At 62.4% G+C, this 19,259-nt stretch overlaps 2 protein-coding genes across 3 annotated transcripts; one reads left to right on the top strand and one right to left on the bottom strand.

Annotated features, from left to right (window-relative positions):
• Positions 1-1,149: 1,149 nt before the first annotated feature.
• FSCN2 (fascin actin-bundling protein 2, retinal) lies at positions 1,150-6,880 on the top strand. Of its 2 annotated transcripts, none has more exons than XM_068978935.1 (5): positions 1,150-1,975; positions 5,429-5,585; positions 5,931-6,052; positions 6,384-6,551; positions 6,675-6,880. In XM_068978935.1, the coding sequence occupies exons 1-5, from the start codon at positions 1,150-1,152 to the stop codon at positions 6,878-6,880; spliced, it is 1,479 nt and encodes a 492-aa protein (XP_068835036.1). The 2 variants fall into 2 exon arrangements, with proteins under 2 accessions (XP_068835036.1, XP_068835034.1); XM_068978933.1 differs by having other exon boundaries at positions 5,931-6,093; positions 6,356-6,551.
• Positions 6,881-9,070: 2,190 nt separating this feature from the next.
• On the bottom strand, positions 9,071-18,372 carry FAAP100 (FA core complex associated protein 100). The gene is made up of 10 exons (XM_068978434.1): positions 18,208-18,372; positions 17,887-18,005; positions 16,442-17,403; positions 15,178-15,334; positions 13,854-14,617; positions 13,624-13,760; positions 12,278-12,394; positions 10,358-10,444; positions 9,801-9,938; positions 9,071-9,454 (listed from the first exon to the last, which is right to left on the bottom strand). Exons 1-9 carry the CDS (start codon positions 18,370-18,372, stop codon positions 9,807-9,809), a joined length of 2,640 nt encoding a protein of 879 aa, XP_068834535.1. The 3' UTR covers positions 9,071-9,454; positions 9,801-9,806.
• Positions 18,373-19,259: the final 887 nt, after the last annotated feature.

The following is a 19,259-nucleotide window of genomic DNA, read 5'->3' as shown; positions in this document are numbered from 1 at the left end:
CCATCCATCAAGGCTGGCTTCACCAGAGCCCACCCACAGCAGACAGAGCAACCTCATGGGCCCTGAGAGTTGCTCAGGGTACAGGGGTCGGGTCCGAGCCTGGCCCTGTGACCCCAAGTCCAATGGCTTGCCACCTCCTCGTGCTGCCCGGGATGATGCCTGCTCCGCGTATGCTCCCAGGCCACCCTCCAGCTGTGCAGCCCGCGAGGTGGGCATGACTGTCTCCATCACACAGCTGCCACCTCAGCCCAAACCGAGGGTCCTTCCCCCCGGAGCCCAGCAGAGCCAGGCTGCCTAGCCAGTGTGAATCTGGCTGAGGAGCTGCCTCTTCACACCTGGCATGGATCTGGGTGCCACAAGTGCCAGGATGAGGGGGTTGCCTGGCCCACTCACTGGCACCGACAGCCCTGCCTGCCACTTTCCCAGCTACAGGCCACCCTTGGGAAGCATCAGACTTGGGGCTGCAGGCTGTGACCCAGGGGCTGCTGAGGAGGACATGCAAGGCTCAGCCGCAGCCGCCCGGGTAGCAGCAAGGAATCAGAGAAGCGGTAACTGGATCTGGCGGCTGAGGGTGGAGGGCTGCGATCGGGTTGCGGCCACATGCAAGTTTTCCACCAGGCAGCTTTCTCTACCCCAGGAAAGAGCTGGGCTGGGCTGGCGAGTCTGTGCAGTGGGTCTGGGGGCCCGGAGGTGGGGGGCAAGGAGAGAGGCCAAGACTGGGGGGTGGGTGTCCAGAGGGTGGGGCACAGCATCGGAGCCAGAGCCGGGCAGCCGCCAGTGAGCACAAGGAGGTGGTCAGCCCTGCGGCGAGTGGCACTCTCCAGCCTCTCCAGCCCCGGGCTCTGGCCCCTGGGCAGTCCGGGAGTGGCTGAAATCCAAGCTGGGGTAACGAAAGGCTGTTCCTAAGCCGGCACAGTTCTGATCCGCCCTCCCACCCGCCCTCTGCTGCCCGCTGGCCATGTAAGAGCTCCCCGGACCCGCCACTGCTGGTCAGAGGCAGCTTCTGAGAGGGCAGCGGGTCCATGACGCCAGCCGGGCCTGGGGGCCGCTGGCCAAACCAGATGAGCCGGGCCTCTAGGGGACCTCAGGGGCCGTGAGCACAGAGAGAGCTTCCCGGGCCCCCGTCGGGGACCTCAGCCAGGCCCGAAGATGCCTACCAATGGCCTGCACCAGGTGCTGAAAATCCAGTTTGGCCTCGTCAATGACACTGACCGCTACTTGACGGCCGAGAGCTTTGGCTTCAAGGTCAACGCCTCGGCACCCAGCCTCAAGCGGAAGCAGATGTGGGTGCTGGAGCCAGACCCAGGGGAGGGCACTGCCGTGCTGTTTCGCAGCAGCCACCTGGGTCGTTACCTGTCGGCCGAGGAGGACGGTCGTGTGGCCTGCGAGGCGGAGCGGCCGGGTCGTGACTGCCGCTTCCTGGTCCTGCCACAGCCCGACGGGCGCTGGGTGCTGCAGTCGGAGCCGCATGGCCGCTTCTTCGGCGGCACCGAGGACCAGCTGTCCTGCTTCGCCACGGCCATCACCCCAGCCGAGCTGTGGACAGTGCACCTGGCCATCCACCCGCAGGCCCACCTGCTGAGCGTGAGCCGGCGGCGCTATGCGCACCTGTGCCCGCGGGAGGACGAGATGGCAGCAGACAGTGATACGCCCTGGGGTGTGGACGCGCTCGTCACCCTCATCTTCCAGAACCGGCAGTACTGCCTCAAGTCCTGTGATAGCCGCTACCTGCGCAGCGACGGCCGCCTCGTCTGGGAGCCCGAGGCTCGCGCCTGCTACACGCTTGAGTTCAAGGCGGGCAAGTTGGCCTTCAAGGACTGCGATGGCCGCTACCTGGCACCCGTGGGCCCTGCGGGCACGCTCAGGGCGGGCCGCAACACACGGCCTGGCAAGGACGAGCTCTTCGACCTGGAGGAGAGTCACCCACAGGTGGTGCTGGTGGCCGCCAACCACCGCTACGTGTCCGTGCGGCAAGGTAATGGGGTGCGGGGCCTGTGCGTGTGTGTAGGGTCGTGTAGCGAGTGGCTCCGGGTTGAGGGGTGAGAATACACTTGTAGAATACAGTGGGCTATAGGCCAGGTATGGGGGCCCTGTTGAGCCTCAAGCCCGCTGGACAGCTGCTGAATGCAGGATGGGCAGCGCCCAGGTGGAGGTGGTTGAGGCCCAGGCTCGCCGTGATGAGGGGCAAGAGGGCAGGCCCCATCCACACCGGGCTGCCCCCTGACCACCCTTCCCCTTTTCTTCCATCACCCCACTTCTGAACTTTACAGGAAATTGGGGCTGTGACAAGGGCAGGGAAGGCAGGCAGCAGGAACGGAGTGGGACGGGGTCCTGGGGGCCCTTCCAGTCCAGGGAGATGCAAGCGGTCCCTCCAGAGCCTGGGCTCCTGGTGGGGAGACACTCTCTGTTCAGCAGGTGTCGCGTGGCTCCCCCCAAGTCCCCGATCATCGGTCACCTGCTTCATGTGACCCATGGGCCCTTCTCCACATGATCACCTGCCTGTGGGGTGAACATGGACAGCTCCTACTTCCCCTCAAGGAAAGTGAGGTTCCAGAGTGGCTCCATGCCACTTGGACTCCTGGCTCTGTGCACCCAGAAGGGGTGGGTGTACCCGGACCCGGCTCACTGCCGCCACCTGGTCCCAGCCCTGAGCGCATAGAGGGGTGGCCCAGCTGTGGCTCTAGGGGCTCCTGCCTGTCGTTTGGATCTTCAAAGCCAGTGCAGAGTAGGGACCAGCATTCAGCAAACACCCCTGAATCCTTGTGGAGTGTGGTTGGGCCCTGGGGTGTAAGGGAGGACAGACAGCCCCAGTCTTTCCCGTCACAGGTCCTACTGTCTGGCCACACTGCTTTCTGGCCTTGACCAAGGCCCATATGCTTGGTTTGCCAGTAAAAGGTGGGCAGTAGTGGGGAAAGCTTTCTCTGTGAGTCAAAGGAAATGCTGGCTACAAAGCATTTGTCCTTGTTCAGCTTGTGAGTGAGACAAGTGGTAGTGGGGATAGTGGTGATGCTGGTGGTGCTACAAGCGGTGGTGGTGATGGTAAGGGTGCCATGGTGATGGAGATGGTGCTGGTGGTCCTGCTGGTGATGGTATTGGTGGTGATGGAGATGATGGTAGTGATGGTGATGGTGGTGGTGGTGAGGGGGGATGGTAGCCGTATAAACCATTTTTCATTCTTTGGATTACCCTGCATCTGACCTGACCCCTTTGATGGGGGAATTCCCCCACAAAGGAACAGATTCACCCCCCTCCCCACCAACACCACGGTGAGGCTAGAGGTACCTACATTCACCTCCCTGCTTTCCTTGCATAAGCCTGAGGGCATCAGACCTGGCCCTGAGATGTTCTGATGTTGACTTTGCTAATCAGTGATTCAGGGAAGCAGAGTGTGGCATCTCAGGCTGAGGGGGGGATAGTGCCGCTAGGTTTTGAGGCAGCTGAAGTGGTGGCTTTTGCAGAGTGGGCTGGTGGTTCCTTGGTCCCTGTCATTTTGCTGGCCAGGTAGCCCCCAAACTTGTCTCCTTCCCCCAGGCCAGGGTGTTGGTGAGAAAATTGGCTTTTGCTGTTGATTTTTTTTTTTTCCTTTCCCAACCTCCATCAGCCAGAGTCTGCTTGTCTCTGCTATGCCCACTGCCAGCCCTCACTCATGTGGCATTGCTGCTGGGCTGCCCAACAAGCAGTGTTTGCTGCTGCAAGTAACAATGGCTGCTTATTGGCTTAAGCCATGAGGACGCTAATATCTTGCCTAAGTGGAGGTCTGGAGGCACAGGGGTGGTACGGTCCCAAACGGGCACCACATCCAGCTCAGTGGCATCACCAAAGTCCTCTGCTTTTTCCTCTTTGAGGAACTGCTCTCCCAGGACAGTTCTGCCCTCAGACTGGTGCCCCTGTGGTTACAAGATGGTTGCTACTATCTGGGACCTCATGTCCAAACAGAACAAAGTCCAAAGGGAAGAGGGGCACTGGCTCTTCTTGTGGCTTTGCAGGAGTAAGAATAGGTCTCCTGTAAATGCTCCCAGACACCCCTTCTTGCTCACACATCCACCACTTGATCAATCCCTCCTGGGACAGTAGGGTCCATTCTCTCTGCCAGCACCAGCCAGGACTCCATGAGACCCTGCTGCTGCAAGATCAGGGTCCCAGGAGCAGCCGGCTGTGTGAGACCGAGCCCCTGGGCTGTATCCTGTCTGGAGAGGGGGTGTGGAAGGAGATGCTGGGGACACTAAGAGGCTTAACCTCAGAGATGGGGGTGGGAAACTTGCAGCCACAGCCTCAGACCCCTGGCTTCACTCCTCCCTTTAGTACCTGTCGGATGGCTCCCTCACCTTCTCAGGCCCTACTTCAGGGAGTCCATCCCTGGCCAAAACCCCAGCAGTCATGGGCACTGGACATACCATTTTTGTTGTCCACCGCTCCCCTTGGGCCAGCGTCTGGAGAACAAGGCCCATTGTTTTGTTATTGCTGACCACAGGCTGGGGGCAGCAGGAGCTCACTTTGTGCAGCACTGCTGATGGGATGGTGGGGTCGGCAAGGAGAAGGGGTCACTTTCTTGGGGTCTGATCAGTGATCTGTGTAAGAAGGGAGACAGACTCCAGTCTGGGGGACAAACAGGACAAAGCCATGGGCACCCCCTCCAGTCTGGGCCCTGTGTGCTGCCCCACTTCCTTCCCAGGGGGCAGGGCAGGACAGGCTGTGGCCCTGACCCTTCAGCCCTGATGGGGGTATGCCCCACTCCCTTCTGCTCTGCTCACTGGAGCTGTTGGGGCTCTGCCTCAGGGGAGCTCTGTGATCTGCCAGTTGCGATGGAACACGGATGTGGTTTATGGCAAGATACCAGGGAAACTCCACTGCCTGACTGCTCTTCCCTACCCTGGTCACAGATGCCCCATTCATCTCCCTCCCAAGCAGAGTCCCAAGTAGCTTTGCCCTCCCTCCAGGGTCCTGGGAGACCACACACTTGTGCATGAGGGGCTGAGGAGATGACAGGGGGCCAGTCCCAGCTCAGTGCCCAGGAGCAGATCCCAGGACCCCGCTGTGTCCTGAACCATGCTAGGGAAGGACAGGGACCCTGCTGTGTCCACCCAGCAGCTTAGGGAGGAGTTATAAATAGAGGCTTCTGTAAGTCCTGGGTCCAGAGAGCAGGAGCAAGCAGATTACCTGCTGATTAGCTGAGGCAGGGGATTTGGCGGCACGGAAGGGCCTGGCTCCTGGGGCTGTGCTGGAAACCCGGCCTCTAGGAAGCGGTATGAGTGCGTCCACAATGTGCCTGCACGGCGCTGGAGCAGAACTCCAAATCTTCTCAAGTCCAAAGGGTTCTAGATGAGACCCCCGCTGACTTCAGGGATGCCCCAAGAGCATGCCTTCCCACCCCTCTGCTCCCCACCCCACCCAGGGTGAGGCGTGAGGGGCTTCCCATCTCCTCCTCCAGGGGTCAATGTCTCAGCCAACCAAGATGAAGAACTGGATCACGAGACCTTCCTGATGCAAATTGACCAGGAGACAAAGAAGTGCACCTTCTATTCCAGCACTGGGGGCTACTGGACCCTGGTCACCCATGGGGGCATCCAGGCCACAGCTACACAAGTGTGAGTGCACCATCCTCACCTCTGTGACCCCCTGCATCTCCACCATCACCGTCACCTCCTCTACACACACCCCTTCCGTGGCTGTGACCACCACCTCCTCCACCATCACCTCCATTTCCACTACCACAGGCATCACCACCTCCTCCTCAACCATAGGGACCACACAGCCGCCCAGCCAGGGAAGAAGGCTGCTAGCTCGCAGGGCAGCTCTTCATGGTGGTGGGTGTAGCAGTGGAAGTCAAGTGCCTTGAGCGGGTGGTCGTGGACTTGAAGGGGATGCGGGAGGTCTGACCCTGAGTCCCCATGTCCTGCTTCTCTGAGGGGACCTTGACCTGCCCCTTCCAGTTCTGAGAACACCATGTTTGAGATGGAGTGGCGGGGCCGACGGGTGGCCCTCAAGGCCAGTAACGGGCGCTATGTGTGCATGAAGAAGAATGGGCAGCTGGCGGCCATCAGCGATTTTGTAGGTGAGCACACCCCTCCTGCCCTGGGGAGCCTGGGGCTGGGCGCTCTGCCTGGGGACAGTGCCAGCTCAGCCCCTGTCTCCACCCAGGGCTGGACCCTCTCCCTCCCCATGGAGCTGCTGCTGTCTGCGACAAGAGTCGTACTCCCTGTTCCAGCCCATTGCTCTTGACGTGGGGGCTCAGATCCAGAGCACCCCGATCACGGCTGCACTTCTGGGGAACCAGGGGCTCACATAAGCAGTGGGCAGATCCAGGCACACAAGCGGGGCGGGTCCTGGCCTGGCGCTCTCGCGAGGCTGCTGGAAGGCCCCTCAAGCCCTTGTCTCGCCAGCAGGGGAGGACGAGGAGTTCACGCTCAAGCTTATCAACCGGCCCATCCTGGTCCTGCGCGGCCTGGACGGCTTCGTCTGCCACCGACGTGGCTCCAACCAGCTGGACACCAACCGCTCGGTTTACGACGTGTTCCACCTGAGCTTCAGCGACGGCGCGTACCAGATCCGAGGTGCGGGCAGGCGGGATGGGGCTGGGGAGCAGCGGAAAGGGGGGTCCCGGAGAGAGTAGGGGGCTGTGCCCAGCCTGGATGGGGGAGCGAGCCACCTGCTGACCCCTCTCTGGCCCACCCCAGGCCGCGGCGGCGGGTTCTGGCACACTGGCAGCCACGGCAGCGTGTGCAGCGACGGCGAGCGCGCCGAGGACTTTCTGTTCGAGTTCCGCGAGCGCGGCCGCCTGGCCATCCGGGCCCGGAGTGGCAAGTACTTGCGTGGCGGCGCCTCGGGGCTGCTGCGCGCGGACGCCGATGCGCCGGCTGGGGTTGCGCTCTGGGAATACTGAGCGCCGCCGTCTGTCCCCCATTAAACCACGTCTGTGACCAGCGGCTCGCGGGTCAGTGGCGCCGCTCGCGGTGCATGGGGAAAGGTTCGCATCCGCCCGCCGCAGGCCCTCTGGGCCTTTCCTGCGATGGTCGCTCGACCGCCAGAAAATCCAAGATTGGCGCTTTTCCAGCCCATTGAACATCCGGAGACCCCTTCCTGGACTGCCAGTCCCGGGCCTTCTTTTGTCTGCATCACTCCTTGTCACATAGCTCCTCCCCAAGCTTGGGGGCGGGGGTGGGGAGAGGACCCCCATTCTACTCAGCAGGACAGGGATGGGAGTGGGATAGTTGGGAGGAGCCTCATCCCAGGCCCCAGCAAGTCAGGTAGGTTAGAGGGTCTTCAGGGTCTTCATAGCACACATCACTGCTCCCTTCCCCAGGGGCAGGGTCTTAGGGAATCCTGGAAGCACCTGATGAAGTGACTTCCACCCCTCCCAGACAGGGTTTTGTGCAGCCAACCATGGGGGAGAGGGTGCTTCTCAGCCTGTGCACTGGCCTGCTGCCACCCAGTGTAGGAAGGGTGGACCACCAGCACAAGGCCCATGGTTCACCCACAGGTCTCCCCAAACCAGCTGGCACCCAAAACACCCCAGTCGCCAAGGACCCCCACCCAGGCCAATACCTCCTGGAGGTGCTGGGCAACCTGGACCACAGGAGGTGGGAGTGGGGTGGGAAGTGTGCCCCTGGGATTGGCCTAGGCCTTAAGGACTGGGTGATGGAGGGCTGAGGGGACAGCCTGAGCAAAAGTAGGGGAGACCACGGGCCTCAGCGACCTTTCCCCTCAGCCCCCACCCTCTCCCACCCTGGGCAGCCCACACTCTTGCCTGGGACCTGAAGTGCCCCTTCCAGTGAGTCTGGCTAGCGTGAGGCGCTTTGGGAAAGGGGGGCAGCTGGGACTCCTCTCCAGGGCCCCGCTTTGGCTGGCTCCCTGACTCACCGCTTCCCTTCACCTTAGGGATGAAGAAAAGCTGGGTCCCACGTGGGCCAACAGGTCAAGGTGGGCTCTGATGGACACTGGTCCAGAGGGGACAAGGGGACTGCCCTGTGTGCGGTCTGCACTGCCCCCTGATGGCCTGGGAGACAGGAGGGTTGCCTGCTGGGCACTCTTGGCACCCTTGTTCAAGTGCTCCAGTGGGCGCCAAGGAGGGTCTCCTGTTTGCTGACCTTGGCTGGACAGGGTACTTGGCCTCAGACATGCTGAGTGGAGCCTGTGCAGCCCAGGGCAGTGGCTGGAGACGGGAGGCAGGGAAGAGGGCTTGCAGGTCCCTGTGGGCTGGCCTGCCCACTTTCGCTTCCCCCGGGAAGTGACAGGAAGATGACCCTCAGAAACAGCCACTAAGGGGGTGCAGGCCCTTCCCTGGTTGGGCCACAGCTCCCCTCCAGGCTGTGTAAGGACCACCCAAGCCAGCAGGGACCGGAGGCCAACTGCTTGCTCATCCTTGAAGGCAACTGTTACACTGCTCCCAGCACACACGGGGACAGGAGGCACAGGACAGTACTGGGTGGGCGGAAACCCCTCCCCGTCCTCCCTCCTGCTCAGAAGAACACTCCAGTGCTGGGTCTGTGTGATGACCCCAGATCCCAACTTGGAGGACGACGAGGAGGTGCCCGTGGTCCTCCTGGGGAGGGGCCCTCATGACCTAATGGCCCTGCAGGGACCACTTCACCCATGTCTGAGGGTTCCCACTGGCCTGAGGGCCCCAGAGAGGCCAGTTCAAGGCTCCTCTGGGGAGTGCAGTGGCCACCAGCCTTGGCGGGGGCTTGGAGCTGCAGTGAGCCCAGGAATCCAGGTCAAAGCCGCCACCAGACCGCAGGGAGGAGGCTTAAAAAACAGCCCAGGACAAGGCAGAGCAAGAGAAAGGGTCATTTTTTGAGGCGGGGTGCCCCGCAGGCCCTGCATGCACAGCAGGAGAGCACCGTGTGAAGTCCCGGGGGAGAGCCACCCTCCCCCAAAGCACCGGAGCCACCCCAGGGCTGCTGTCGGCCCCGAGGGACCCTTGGAAACAACGCACAGTGCTGGGCGCTGGGTGCGGCCCCGGCCAGAGGCATCTAGTTGTTGAGTGTTGTGGCCACAGGGCACCTGCAGGAAAAAAACCCACCCACCCCTACCCCCACCCCCACCCCGAGTCTTTGTGCTTTGGTCACAGGGAGCACCCTCCCACCTGGCGACCCCAGTAACTGCAGAGAAGCAGAACCAAGGCACCCAGAGCAGGCCCGCTGTGCAGGTGTGGACAGTGCTGGACAAGAGGTCTATGGGAAGGCGAGTGGTGCTGCTAACAGGGGCAGCCCCGGGCTCTGGGCACCATGGTGGGAACCAGACAACCGCTGAAACGCACCTGCCTGAGTCTCAACCCCGAAGCCCTGTCTCCGGGGCCCCTGCAGGCTGCCAGGGCAGCAGCAATCCTGCTCTGGAGTCTAGACCCCATGGCCAGGCCCGACTTCTGAGCGGAGTGACGTCGGTGATCCAGCCCCGACGTTCTGGGTAGGCGGCGGCCCAGTGGCGTGGAGGTTGAGTGCAGAGGCTGTGGCAGCTGCTGGAGGAAAGGAAGGAGCGATATGGGAGGCCGAGCGGGCCCCCGGCCCAGTGGGGTCACGGATTGCCTGGCTATCCTGATACAACAGCTACATGACCCGCCTCCTCTGAGCACACCCACCCTGGGGGCACCAGGTGGCCATCTGGGGGGCTGGCTGCATTCACCCCAGACCTTCCCCAGCTGTAACCAGGCCAAGTGCCTCCTGGGTCAGGAGCCAGGTTATCTCCATAAAACCATGGAAGATACTGTGAGCTGTCAAGGGTTCAGAGGCCGGGAAGGCCCCGGGCAGGGCGGGGTAGGGGTTTGGGGAGGGGGCTGCCGGTGTCCCGGGCAGGGCGGGGCCTACCTGGCGTCACAGCAGGAGGAGGCTGGGGCTGCGGAGGCGCCTGTACACCTGCAGCAGCCTCTGGGCGGTGGCGCAGGAGCTGGCTTCATCCTCCGTGCACAGCCGGTCCCGCAGCGTCTGCACCTCCCGCAGCAGTGTCTACAGGAAGGGACAGGTGGCGACAAGCTAGGGGCCACCTTCCTGCCGGGCACGTCGGCAGGCCCCTCCAAGAAAGGGGGACACCCACCACTCAGATCCCACCCAGGCTGTGGCAGGTGGCCCAGGAAACACACTCCTCTGTGGCCTTAACATGATGACCCCTCGGGACAGGAGGCGTGGCTGGGCTGAGGGGAGACCCCGTCCCCAGGGGACGGGAATGTCCTGGCCAAGGTAGAGCAGCGTGACTGTGCCCACTCTGCCCTCCTTTCGCCCCTGCAGCAGGAGCCCAGAACTGACTCTGGGCTGAGCGGACTGGGAGGCCCTGCCAAGCTGGGCGATACGCAGGTGCTTGTGTGTGTGACCCCAGTGGAGCCCCGGCGGGTAGAAAGTTCAGGGCACAGACCCCCGAAGGGCCTCACCTCGTGGTTGGCCTGCATCTGGTGGAGATACTGCAGGCGGAGATCAGGCGGGCTGGAGCCCCGGGCGGCCTGTTCCACCACCAGCCTCTGGAGGGATACAAGGAGTAAGTGGCCGGAGAGGGCGCCCTTCCCGTGTGTCCCCAGACAGAGCCTAGGGCTCCTGGCACCGGCCCGCAGAGCCAGGCAAGCCTCCCCGCTAGCTGAGACATCCATCAGGCCTCCCTGCCTCGCCGCTAGTTAATCTCCGCTCCACAAGAGCCCCAGCCGGATGGTCGTTTACTTGGAAGTAACCTTCCTGATTCCCAGGGAGGATGCTCCCAGATGGATCCAGGCAGCAAGGCTCCCACTGGTCTCTGGGGCAAAGAACTGAGAAGAGACCCCAATACCTCGAGAGACAGCAGGAGGTGCCACCAGAGGCAGAAACTACACATCTGACAAGGTCCCCCAAATTCTGAGTGGCCAAGTGAATGAAGAACATTCTGTCATAGGTGCACGATGTGGCAGACGGAGTGCAGGTCTGCAGCCCACGAGAAGATTCCCATCAGGGGAGTGCCCGCAGCACTCCCTTAGGGGCTGACTCAGGCCTCCCAGATTCACACGTGGAAGGTCCAGCCCCCAGCACCTCAGGTGATGGTGTTTGGAGAAAGAGGGTCTCTATAGATAATCAAATTAAAATGAGGTCAGGTGTGTGGGCCTTAATCCCACAGGACTGGTGTTCTGCTAAAAAGAGATTAGGACACGGACATGCCAAGGGAAGATCCCGTGAGGACCTGGGGAGGAGTTGGCTGTCCACACACCCAGGAGAGAGGCCTCGGAAGGAATCACCCTGCAGACACCCGGCCTCCAAACTGAACCCACTATGTCCCGTCCGTGGCACTTGGTCACTTGGTCCTAGCAGCCCTGGGATGCTAACTCCCCTTCTTGTGGGAAGTCTGGTCAGCACGCTCCCCACTGCCCCAGTTTCTCACAACTGTCCACCTATCAGCTGCCACGCTCGGCAGGTCTGCAGACGGCCCTGCACGTTTCAGGCCCAGCAAGAGCAACCACGTGGCACCTTCTGGGGTGGAGGGATGCAAGGGTGGGAGCTCCGCTCTGGGGACAGAACAGATCCCTGAACCCGGGTGTGAAGCCACAGCTGTGCCATGCAGGGCTGTCACAGCACGGCTGAGGGGGACCTCTGGTCAAGGCTTGGCCCCCAGGCTTGCCTGGGCACACAGGTGGGTCTGTTAATTGAACAGCAGCCTCGGATCCCTGCTGGAACTTGGACTGCAGCTCTCCGACTCTTGGGGTCTAGGGTGGGGTCTGGGCATGTGCACTGTTGAGTTCCCAGGTGAGGCTGCTGCAGAGCCCACATATAAGGAAAGGCATGGGAATCGGCTGATAGCTGCCAGCCCAGCCTGCTCTGTGCAGCCGAGGCCACGCACACAGAACAGGCGGGAGAGGGGCTAGCAGGCCCTGGGCCCAGCCTGCCAAGCCACCAGCTCACAGATTTCCCTGAGGGACACAAAGACCTCCCCTCAGATCCTACAGTCGTGGCCCCAGTAGCCCCACAAGGCATTGAAGCGGCAGTAAGCGGCCCCCAGGGCTGTGTGTTTGTGAGGGCCTGGCTGCCAACTCTCTCTTTCTTGGCAAAGATATGGAAGCTCTGACAAGCACTTTATCCCAGGACCCGAGCCGGACCTCTGCACACTACTGTATGGAAATTTCATGCTGACAAGTCACAGGTGGACTGTCTCCCTGTAACCACGTGTGCTCATGGACCACTGGGGGCTACTGCCAGGAGGGTGAGACAAGTCCCTCACCACCTCCCAGCTGGCCACAGCTCATCTGCAACCCCGGGCAGGAAGCCAAGCCACCAAGGTCCTGTGTCCCCACCACCCCACAGAGACTTCCCAGGCAAGCCCATGAGGGCCAACAGACCTGCAAACGCCCGACAATGGCGTGATGTGCCCTGCACAGGTTGGCTAGAGAGGAGCTCTCCACCTGGATCTCCACGGCCTGGACAGGGCCCGCTGGGCACAGGTCGGTGACGGCCACCTGCAATGCACAAGGAGCCTCGTTGGCTGTCCACAGCCTCGTCTGGCCCGAGGGCAGCATGGCCTGTGGGAGCATCTGAGCTGGCTGAGGCACGTGAGGCCTGGGTGGCCCCTCCACATCCCATTCTGGGCAAAGCTTGGGGGGCCCCAGGCCTCGATCTCCACACCCGGCACGAGTTTCCACCTGAAGAACCAGCTAGCCAAGCAACAGCAAAGCTGCTCATCTGGAAACATCCGTCCAGGAAGAGCCCTGCTCCCTCTGAGTCCAGGTGTGTGGCACGTACACCAAAGGCAGTGATGGCTGTGGCTGCACCACCAAGGAGAGCCTACGCCCCAACCCCTCCAGGGCCCACCCTGTGCATTCCAAGTCACCCGACAGCAAGGTCAGGTTGTAAAAAAACAGGGAGGGGGCTGGGCAACGGAGATCTCTGCCCAGTGCCCTCCAACCAAAGATAAAACCTGGCAAAGATGAGTGATGGCCAGGACACAAGGCAAGACCCCAGGGACCTTAGGAAAGATGTTGTCCCTGGAAGTTCTTCCTTCTGGGACTGTGGGATGGCTGGGCACCCCACCCTCTCCACCACCAGGCCCCCAGGACACCCAACGTGGATGCTGCCTAGTGTCGGTGGACCTGAAAGGGCCGTCAGTGGGCAGCCTCCACCCACCACCCTCAGAGGGGTATGCTGGGTCACACGGGATGCTCCGCCACAGCCACCAATGCTGTGGCACAAGGGTCAGCTGGATGTGACCCCGAGGCTGCCAGGAGGGTCTCCGGAAGGAAGGTGTGTACAAGGACTGCACCCAGAGAGCTGAGCCCCGCCTCAGTGTCTCAGTGGCCCCTGGGTGGGGTGTCTGTGACAGGGCCCAGCACCCTGGGGCTCTGGGGGCTGCGTGGCTCAGGGGCTGGAGGGCTTGTGCTCCTGCTGGCGGCACAAGTGAGTGAGTTGCTTGGGCCACTATGAACTCCAGCTGGACGCAGGGCCAGGGCCACGCATGGGGAGCGCTGGACAGGGTGGTCCTCATGGAGACCTGGCTGGGAGGCTGATGCAGCTTTCAGCCCTACGAAGGCCACCCCATCACAGCCTGCCTCTCGGACGTGGGTGCGTCGGACTTCTCCGGAAGGTGGGCCCCAGAATCTGATTCCTCTTGAGCGGCCAGGGACCCCACACAGAACTGCTGCTGTCGAGGCCAACGTCTCCCCCTGGGGCAGGAGAGCTGACCCCCGCTTGCCTCTCGGATGATGAGGTGGACATCGGTGCCATCGGGGGCCACTCCCTGGACAGAGGACAGCGCCTGGGCCTTTACGATGTCAGCGGCAGCATTCTCGGCGAGGAGCCACTGCAGGGTGGCGCAGCCCAGGGACACGCCTGGAGGAGAGAGGTGCGCCAGTGAGGCTGGCCGGATTCCAAGGGAGGGAGGAAGGGCCCCGAGGCTGCCTGAAGCCAGTCAGTGCCACCAACCTGCGTGACTGTCCCCTAAGGCGGCCCTGAGCAGCTCTGCCGACACCTTGATGGTAGCCACTGACGGGGGCAGGTACTTGGCCCGCAGGGACTCGGGTCCCGCCGGCTGGCTGCCCGGCACACGGCAAGTTCCCAGGAAGGTGTGGATGGGGTCCCTGGCAGGGCCCAGAGCCTGCGTGTAGGGCACGCCCAGGCTGGGGAAGCGCAGGCCCTGCAGCATGTCCACCGTGTGCTCGCTCAGGGGCAGGCACACACCATCCTGTTCAGGCAGGACGATGGGGGTGCACTCGGCCGAAGCGGAGTCCTTGAAAGGGTCCCGGGGGGTGAGGGCCCTGCCCACGACCTCCCGGAGGCTGTAGAAGAGCGCGCAGGACACGGTCACGGGCAGGTCGAGGGCACCGTCCTCACCAGGGCCCAGGGGCAGCGTCACCTCGCGCTGACCACCGGGGCCGAGCTGGTCCACAGGGATGGTGTAAGTGACAGCTGAGCCAGCCGACTCCAGGTCTAAGGCCTGGGAGCTGCGGAGCACCTGGATGCACAGGGCCCAGCCCCGGTCCAAGCTGAAGCCGCTGCTGTTCTCCAGCAGGCAGGTGGCCACCAGCACGTCCTGCAGCTGCAGGCGGCTCCAGGTGGTGCTGATGGTGCAGGAGATGGGCCGCGGACCCTCCCGGCTTGACAGCAGGGCGCAGCTCACGTTCATGACTTCGTTGAGGCAGGTCAGGGCCTTGTCCCGCTGGTCAACTGCCTTCTTCAGAGAAGACACTCTGGAAACAGACGTGGCTGCTGAGGGAAGACCCAGACCTCACTCCTCCTTAGCATAACGTGAGAAGCCTTCACCTCAGGAGCTCCCGGCCTTCTCACACGACTGTCTAACCCAACCCTCCTCTCCAGCAACGAGAGAAGAGAGGGCGCAGGATGGAGCTGAGGCAGCCTGGACTTGGTGGCCTGGCCTCGCCCCTTGGGCTCACGGAGCCTATACCCCCAACTGGGCCATTGGGCCAGGAGGTGCCCCTGGTGGGGCTGGCCATCCCTGCTGTGCTCCCTGACGTGTTCCAAGTTGGCCCAGATGCTCCTCTGCAGAGCCACCGTTGACAGCCCAGAGGGTGGCATGCACCCTAGAAATGGTCCTAAACCACAGGGGCCTGGTGTCTGCGCTGGCCTTTACTATCACCTTTGGCCAGGCACCACGACGTCTGGGGCAATCTCGGGGGTCAGAGGCAAAGTCACAGGCCCTGTCCGGACCAGTGCCAGCACCAGTGCCAATGCCTTGGACACCTCCTGGATGCCATGCCGGCCTCTGCCCAGGCCGCAGCCCACTGCTCACCTCTCAGACACGGTGCCAATTCCAGACAACAACTGCTTAATTTTCTGGCCAGCCTTTGCTGAGGTCACTCTGGAGGGCTGAGGTGCCTCATCATGTGGGTCCAGGCGGCAGATCATCAGCCGGCCTTTGGCAGACAGGGCCAGGAGCTCGGCACCCCCTGCAGGAGAAGACATGCAGGGCTTGGGTGGCAGGCAGGGAGGGGCACACGGCTGGGAACAGGCTGTGAGGTGCCTCCCTGGCAGGGGGTCAGCCAGCAGAGGCGTCACCTTGTACGTGGACTAAAAGGAAACAGATGAGGGCCATTGAATTAGCAGGGTGCATACCCCCTTCAACAGCCTCCACCTTGAGTAGAGCTGCTCTGAGATTTTCCTAAGAGAAGTAAGTGCTACTCAGGCCCAGGCCTCCTTCACTGACCAGTCTGCACTTGCCGGGGCCTTTCTGGAAGCCTGCCGCCTCCCCAGCAGCGTTCTGCCTCTGTTCCCACTCCTGGACACCAGAAGCTCCCTGGGAAACAGGTTCCATCTCCTGCGACCCACTGGTTCTGCAGGTCCGGTACCACTGAGGCCCTGAGCCCTGCCCAGAGGTATGGCTCCCCCATTGCCTGCTACAGGCAGCCCTTCTTTCCCTGTGGGAGACAGCAGTTTCTTCCCATCGAAAGCATTTCTTTCCTGTCGGGTATGGTCCACGGCAGGCCTTACAGTGCACTCATGGGCCATCTTAAGGGGAATATACGGTGTGGGGAGGGCGGCTGTACCCCTCCCCCCACTACTGGGCAGACATGGCTGAAACCCTCTCTGGCTCTGTCCAGAGAGAACACACATATCAGAGCTCAGGGATGCCCCCTCCCTGCCCCCCACCTTCAGGGCAGGGTGGGCTCCTTGGAGGCCACTCGGTAAGTGGAACAAATGTTTTCCAGCCTTCAGGAGAAACATAAAGGCTTGACCTGAACCAGTTTGAGTTTCCCTTGGACCACCTGCCATGTGAGACTTGCCACGGGAAAATGCTCTTACCAAGGGTTGCCCAGGTGCAGACCCTACCCAGGCAGAGGGGCACAAACCCCACCCCGAAACCCACACAGGACCCCAAGACCAGCATCAACCACGAGGCTGTGCCGGCGGAGGGTCGGGCTGCCCGGGGCGGTTTTAAGGAGAGCAGGAATGAGGTAGGGAGAGGAAGATGGCCAGTTCACAGGGAGGAGATGCCAGGGCGGGGGCTCCACCAGCCACCGCGGCTTTGGTTTTTAGCTTTCGGCCGTGGCTCATACCTTCAGGCATGCTCGATGACACACAGAGAGTGACGAGGCTGCAGATACCCAAGTTGTCTGGATACAGTAGAGGGGGCAGGCTTCCTGGGGCCCCGTCACTCTCCGTGGGGTCCAAGGGGGAACCCTCCTGAGCCAGGTCGACTACACAGAGGCCTGCGGAGGTGCTGTGGTACACATGGCTGCTCCTGTCACAGGCTGCGCAGAGCACGGGCCCCGGGACGCTGTACTCCCGCAGCTCAGGCACCAGGTGCCCTGCCTCATCCCAGCTGGCCTTGATGGCCAGCGTCCGGCCGTGGTGACCGAGGGCCACCAAGCAGTCGCAGTGTATGTCTTCCACGTCCTCGGCCAGCGGCTCTGTCCTCAAGGCGCCAATGAAGACGACAGGCTCCTCCAGGTGATGGAGGATCTTGACAACCGCCTTCGGATCACCCAGGGCTGACGTGGAGGTGACCAGGGTCTTGATGATCACACAGCAGAGCTGGCCATCGGGGAGCCCACAGAGGACCACAGGTGACTCCAGGAGGGCGGCATCAGCTCCAAAGAGTAGCCCAAAGAGGGCCCCCTCCAGCATGACCCCCTCAGAGCTCCATGAGTGGCCAAGTGGGGTCCTGGAGCCAGGTGGTGATGCACAGCACAGCACTGGGAGGAAGCAGGGGGCTGCGGATGCCCCCTGGCTCTCAGCTGGGGGGGTGCAGGTGGACAAGTCCACCTCACCAATCTGGCCTCTGGGCCTGGGGTCCTCCCCTGGAGAGGGACGCTCAAACAGCTGCATCTTCCACTGGGTGAGGCCCAGTGCCAAGGTGATGAGTGCATCATCAAGGACGGTGAAGGCATGCAGTGAGGCATCCGGGAGCACACAGGACTCTGGGTCCACGTGGATCACAGGGATAGGGGGCTCACCGACCTGCCCATCGTCACTGTCCTGGTCGTCCCCGCCATCTTCCTTGTCTCGGCTCACAGACCTTGTAGAACCCAGGGAACTGTCGGTTACAGTGCTCACAGGCTCCCTTCAGGACAGCCTGCCACTGACATGACGGGTGTGGGGTCTGCACAGGGAGCGATCTCAGAGGCCGCCAGCAGGGAGCAGCTGGCATGCCACAGTGCCTCCCACCTGCTCCAGGGAATGCTCTCCCCCACCCCGGTCACCCAGGGACACATGCATAACAGCATGCATCAAGGCTTCCAGAAATGGGGTTTGGACAGAAAATTCTCAACAATGCAGAACTGTCAGGCCCCTGAGTCCTCACCTGTGGTGAGTGCTCATTCTGAACCCAGTCCAGAGGTGACCAGACCATATAGGTCACAGGGGCAGTGTTTGAGGATGACAGGGAAGTACTACCACTCAGAAACAGTGACAAGCCCATCTGAGGGCATGTCAGCCTCAACCTGGGAGAGGGCAGTGTGGGCCCAACCCAAAGCAGTTCCCGCCAGCGACCAAGCCTCACCTGGTCATCTGGTCCAAAGACAAGCAATAGATGCCGCTCTGGGCGCACAGGACATAGAGCACCTTGTGAAGGGCCAGGAGCTCCAGGTGCCACACCTGACCGGGAAACTTGTACACAGCCTGGACGACCGGGGAGAAGGACAGTGTTGGGTCAGGGGCGTGGGGGCTCAGGTGAACCAGAGGACAAACTCCTCAAATGTGCCGGCCGCTCGAACATCCACGCCCGACCCTGGCCCCTCCAGGGCCCCGGATCCCTCCCGCCCCAGCCCCCCATCCCCTAGGCCCCCAGTCCCAGCCCCTCCCCGGTGTGCCCGGTGCTCACGATCAGCAGCCGCCCTTCCCGGTCGTAGACATAGACCAGCTCTCTCCCAGTGGACAGGAAGATCTCCGCCCCGTGGCACAGCACGCGAGGCTTGCCCGCCGCCAGGCCCCCGAGCGGGCAGCAGAAGCCCGCCAGGTATTCGACCCGCGGCCCGGGGTCGGCCATCGTGGGATCGCCCTGGAGCCCGGCCACTGGCGGGGGCTCGGCCTCGCGGCGCGGGAGCCGAGGGGGCGGGGCCCTGCGCTTTACGGCCGCCTAGGTCGTAGCGCGGCCTCCGCCGTACGGCGGGGCCGGGGGCGGGGCCGCTGAGCGCCGAGTCTCGGGGGCGTGTCAGCGGGAGCCGAGTCCTCACGCCGCCCGGATAAAGCTAGCGCACACAGAGCTGTATGGCAAAGGGCCAACGTGTTTAAAGCCAAACGCGGGAAGCACAAGGGCCTGGGCTCTCCACTCCTCTCCACTCGGGGGCTCCACTGGGCCCGCCCGAAGTCGAAGGGCCGGGCAGGCTCTCGAACCCGGGCTAGTACACGGGGGGCGGCGACGCCTCAGAGCACGTCTCTTCCGAGCGGACAGTCTCTTCCGCTCCTAAAGCGACTGTCTAGCGTTTGGGGGCTGGGCCTGTGAAGGGGGCGGGCAGCGCCAGGTCTTGACACTTTCGCAGCCGGGGTCTCTTCCCTCTGAGCTACTGAGCCACAGCCACGCCTACCCCGTCCCCAGGACACTGCCGCCTCTGAACCTAACATGGACAGACGGGTCTCTTCCCTAATGCTTTAACTGCCTGTGGGTGTGTTGGTTTGACTGGACAGTGGGGAAAAGGGGTAAGCCAGAGGAATTCTGGGTTGAGGGCAGAAGACCATAAAGAAAATCACTGGTTAGGCCTTGGTAAGGGGGCGGGTACAGCTCACCAGCAGTCATCCTGGTGGTCAGGGTGAAGACAGGGCAAGACACCTCTTCTCCCTAACCCTATCCTCCACGGCTCTGGGGAAGGGTCTGATCAGATGGCCCAAGAGTTCTCTGAATAGAGACCGAGATCAGAGTGACACTGAAAGATGCCT

Source organism: Capricornis sumatraensis, chromosome 8 (genome assembly GCF_032405125.1).
Source record: "Capricornis sumatraensis isolate serow.1 chromosome 8, serow.2, whole genome shotgun sequence".
NCBI lineage: Eukaryota > Metazoa > Chordata > Mammalia > Artiodactyla > Bovidae > Capricornis > Capricornis sumatraensis.
Note: the sequence above shows the minus strand (reverse complement) of the source record. Positions and strands in the feature narration are given on the sequence as shown.

Excerpts from the sequence above, each read along its gene's own strand:
- FSCN2 (XM_068978933.1), top strand. The coding sequence starts at position 1,150 with ATGCCTACCAATGGCCTGCACCAGGTGCTGAAAATCCAGTTTGGCCTC. Across the intron at positions 5,586-5,930 it reads CAGGCCACAGCTACACAAGT|TTCTGAGAACACCATGTTTG; the intron begins GTGAGTGCACCA and ends TGCCCCTTCCAG. Across the intron at positions 6,552-6,674 it reads CGGCGCGTACCAGATCCGAG|GCCGCGGCGGCGGGTTCTGG; the intron begins GTGCGGGCAGGC and ends GGCCCACCCCAG.
- FAAP100 (XM_068978434.1), bottom strand. The coding sequence starts at position 18,372 with ATGGCCGACCCCGGGCCGCGGGTCGAATACCTGGCGGGCTTCTGCTGC. Across the intron at positions 18,006-18,207 it reads GGGAAGGGCGGCTGCTGATC|GCTGTGTACAAGTTTCCCGG; the intron begins GTGAGCACCGGG and ends CCGGTCGTCCAG. Across the intron at positions 9,939-10,357 it reads AGATGCAGGCCAACCACGAG|ACACTGCTGCGGGAGGTGCA; the intron begins GTGAGGCCCTTC and ends CCCTTCCTGTAG.